The 1,453-nt window shown below is 50.9% G+C and overlaps 1 protein-coding gene across 1 annotated transcript in view; it reads right to left on the reverse strand.

Annotated features, from left to right (window-relative positions):
* The window catches only part of EIF3L (eukaryotic translation initiation factor 3 subunit L), a 33,848-nt gene extending 32,443 nt beyond the window's left edge, over window positions 1-1,405 (reverse strand). The window contains exons 1-2 of the mRNA XM_039463099.2: window positions 1,298-1,405; window positions 733-781 (exon numbers count right to left, since the gene is read on the reverse strand). Coding sequence (XP_039319033.1) covers window positions 733-781; window positions 1,298-1,330 — 82 coding nt within the window. The 5' untranslated portion in view covers window positions 1,331-1,405. The remainder of the gene's footprint in view (window positions 1-732; window positions 782-1,297) is intronic.
* Window positions 1,406-1,453: the final 48 nt, after the last annotated feature.

A 1,453-nucleotide genomic window follows, 5' to 3' on the forward strand; every position in this document is an offset into this window, starting at 1 on the left:
GTAAGGATTAAACAAAATATTTAACACAAAGTACTTAGAACAATGGATGACACCAAATACTAAGTTAAGTCACTGTAACATTTCAGGAAACCTCAGACATCTCCCAAAAAGATTTTGTTCGGGCTTGGTTTGAATTACTTAAATTTTTCACATTAAGATTTTCTTCTTTCAGCCAGGCTTGGTGGCTCACACCTGTAATCCCAGCACTCTGGGAGGCTGGGGCGGGAGGATCACCTGAGGTTAGGAGTTCGAGACTAGCCTGGACAACATGCTGAAACCCTGTCTCTACTAAAAAAAAAAAAAACTGAAAAAATTAGCCAGGCTTGATGACGTGCGCCTGCCGGCAACTTAGGAGGCTGAGATAAGAGAATTGCCTGAACCCGGGGGAGGAGGTTGCAGTGAACCGAAATTGCACCACTGTACTCTAGCCCAGTCCACAGAGCGAGATTCCATCTCAAAAAAAAATAAAAAAGCTTTTCTTCTTTGGCTAACAGTTTACACAAAACCAAGGCCAGTAATCCTCCTCTTCCGAGACTGAGATGGACCTATGATAAAAAGCCTGGTTTATTAGGCTTTACATAACCAACCCTCCCGACTGGGAGCTAATGACTGACTCCACACTTGGATCATCAAAGAGCAATTTTTAACAGATGCCTGTCAAAGCTGGTTCTAAGACATTCAAAAAGGAGCTGATCCCTACGAGTACGCAACCAGCCTAACCCGCGGTCTCACCTGTGTGCATATCATAGTCGCCCGGATAAGCATAGGGGTCATAAGCCGCCTAGAAGGAGAGAGACAGTCAGTCGCCAACTCGTGAATTCAAAACGCTCATCCTACAGTCTAGATGCCAAGCAGAGAGCTAAGGAGACAAAGGCAGGTAAGACAGTGTGCCTGCCCCTGAGAAACTCACACGCCTAAGAGGAAAGCGACAATAAACGGCCAATGACAATTACAACATTACGGGTGCAATGAGGTGGGGCAAAGGCTGTGGGAATCAGCGAGATTTGACCAGACCGAGCCAACACCAAAAAAACCTCAGGTGCAGAAACAGAGAAACATCTAACAAGCTTCCGTCTCTCCCGGTCTTAGAAAGGGGAAGGACCAGCGGACACGCGAGGTGGGCGGGCAGAGCCAGGGTTGTCTAGGGGCAGGGAGCTGTGGGAGCAGCCGGAGGGTCACGCGGGAGGTGGGCCGGGGCTGGCCGCGGCTCAGAAGCTGCCTCGCGCCGGGACCCACATCAAGAGGTCCTACAGATCTCCCCGTCGCGGACCCTACCGCGCGCTTACAGCTACCTTACCTCGGATTCGTAATCATCAGCGGCATAAGACATGGCTGCCGGGCTCAAGAGCACTGCCGGAAAGAGCGAAATGAGCAACCCACGCCTGCGTCCTGAGGCCGGAAGTTCAGCCCCACTCGGGCCTGCCGGGAAACCGGAAGCCTTTCCGAGGCCGCT

The sequence above is a fragment of the Saimiri boliviensis genome, chromosome 21 (genome assembly GCF_048565385.1).
Source record: "Saimiri boliviensis isolate mSaiBol1 chromosome 21, mSaiBol1.pri, whole genome shotgun sequence".
Taxonomy (NCBI): domain Eukaryota; kingdom Metazoa; phylum Chordata; class Mammalia; order Primates; family Cebidae; genus Saimiri; species Saimiri boliviensis.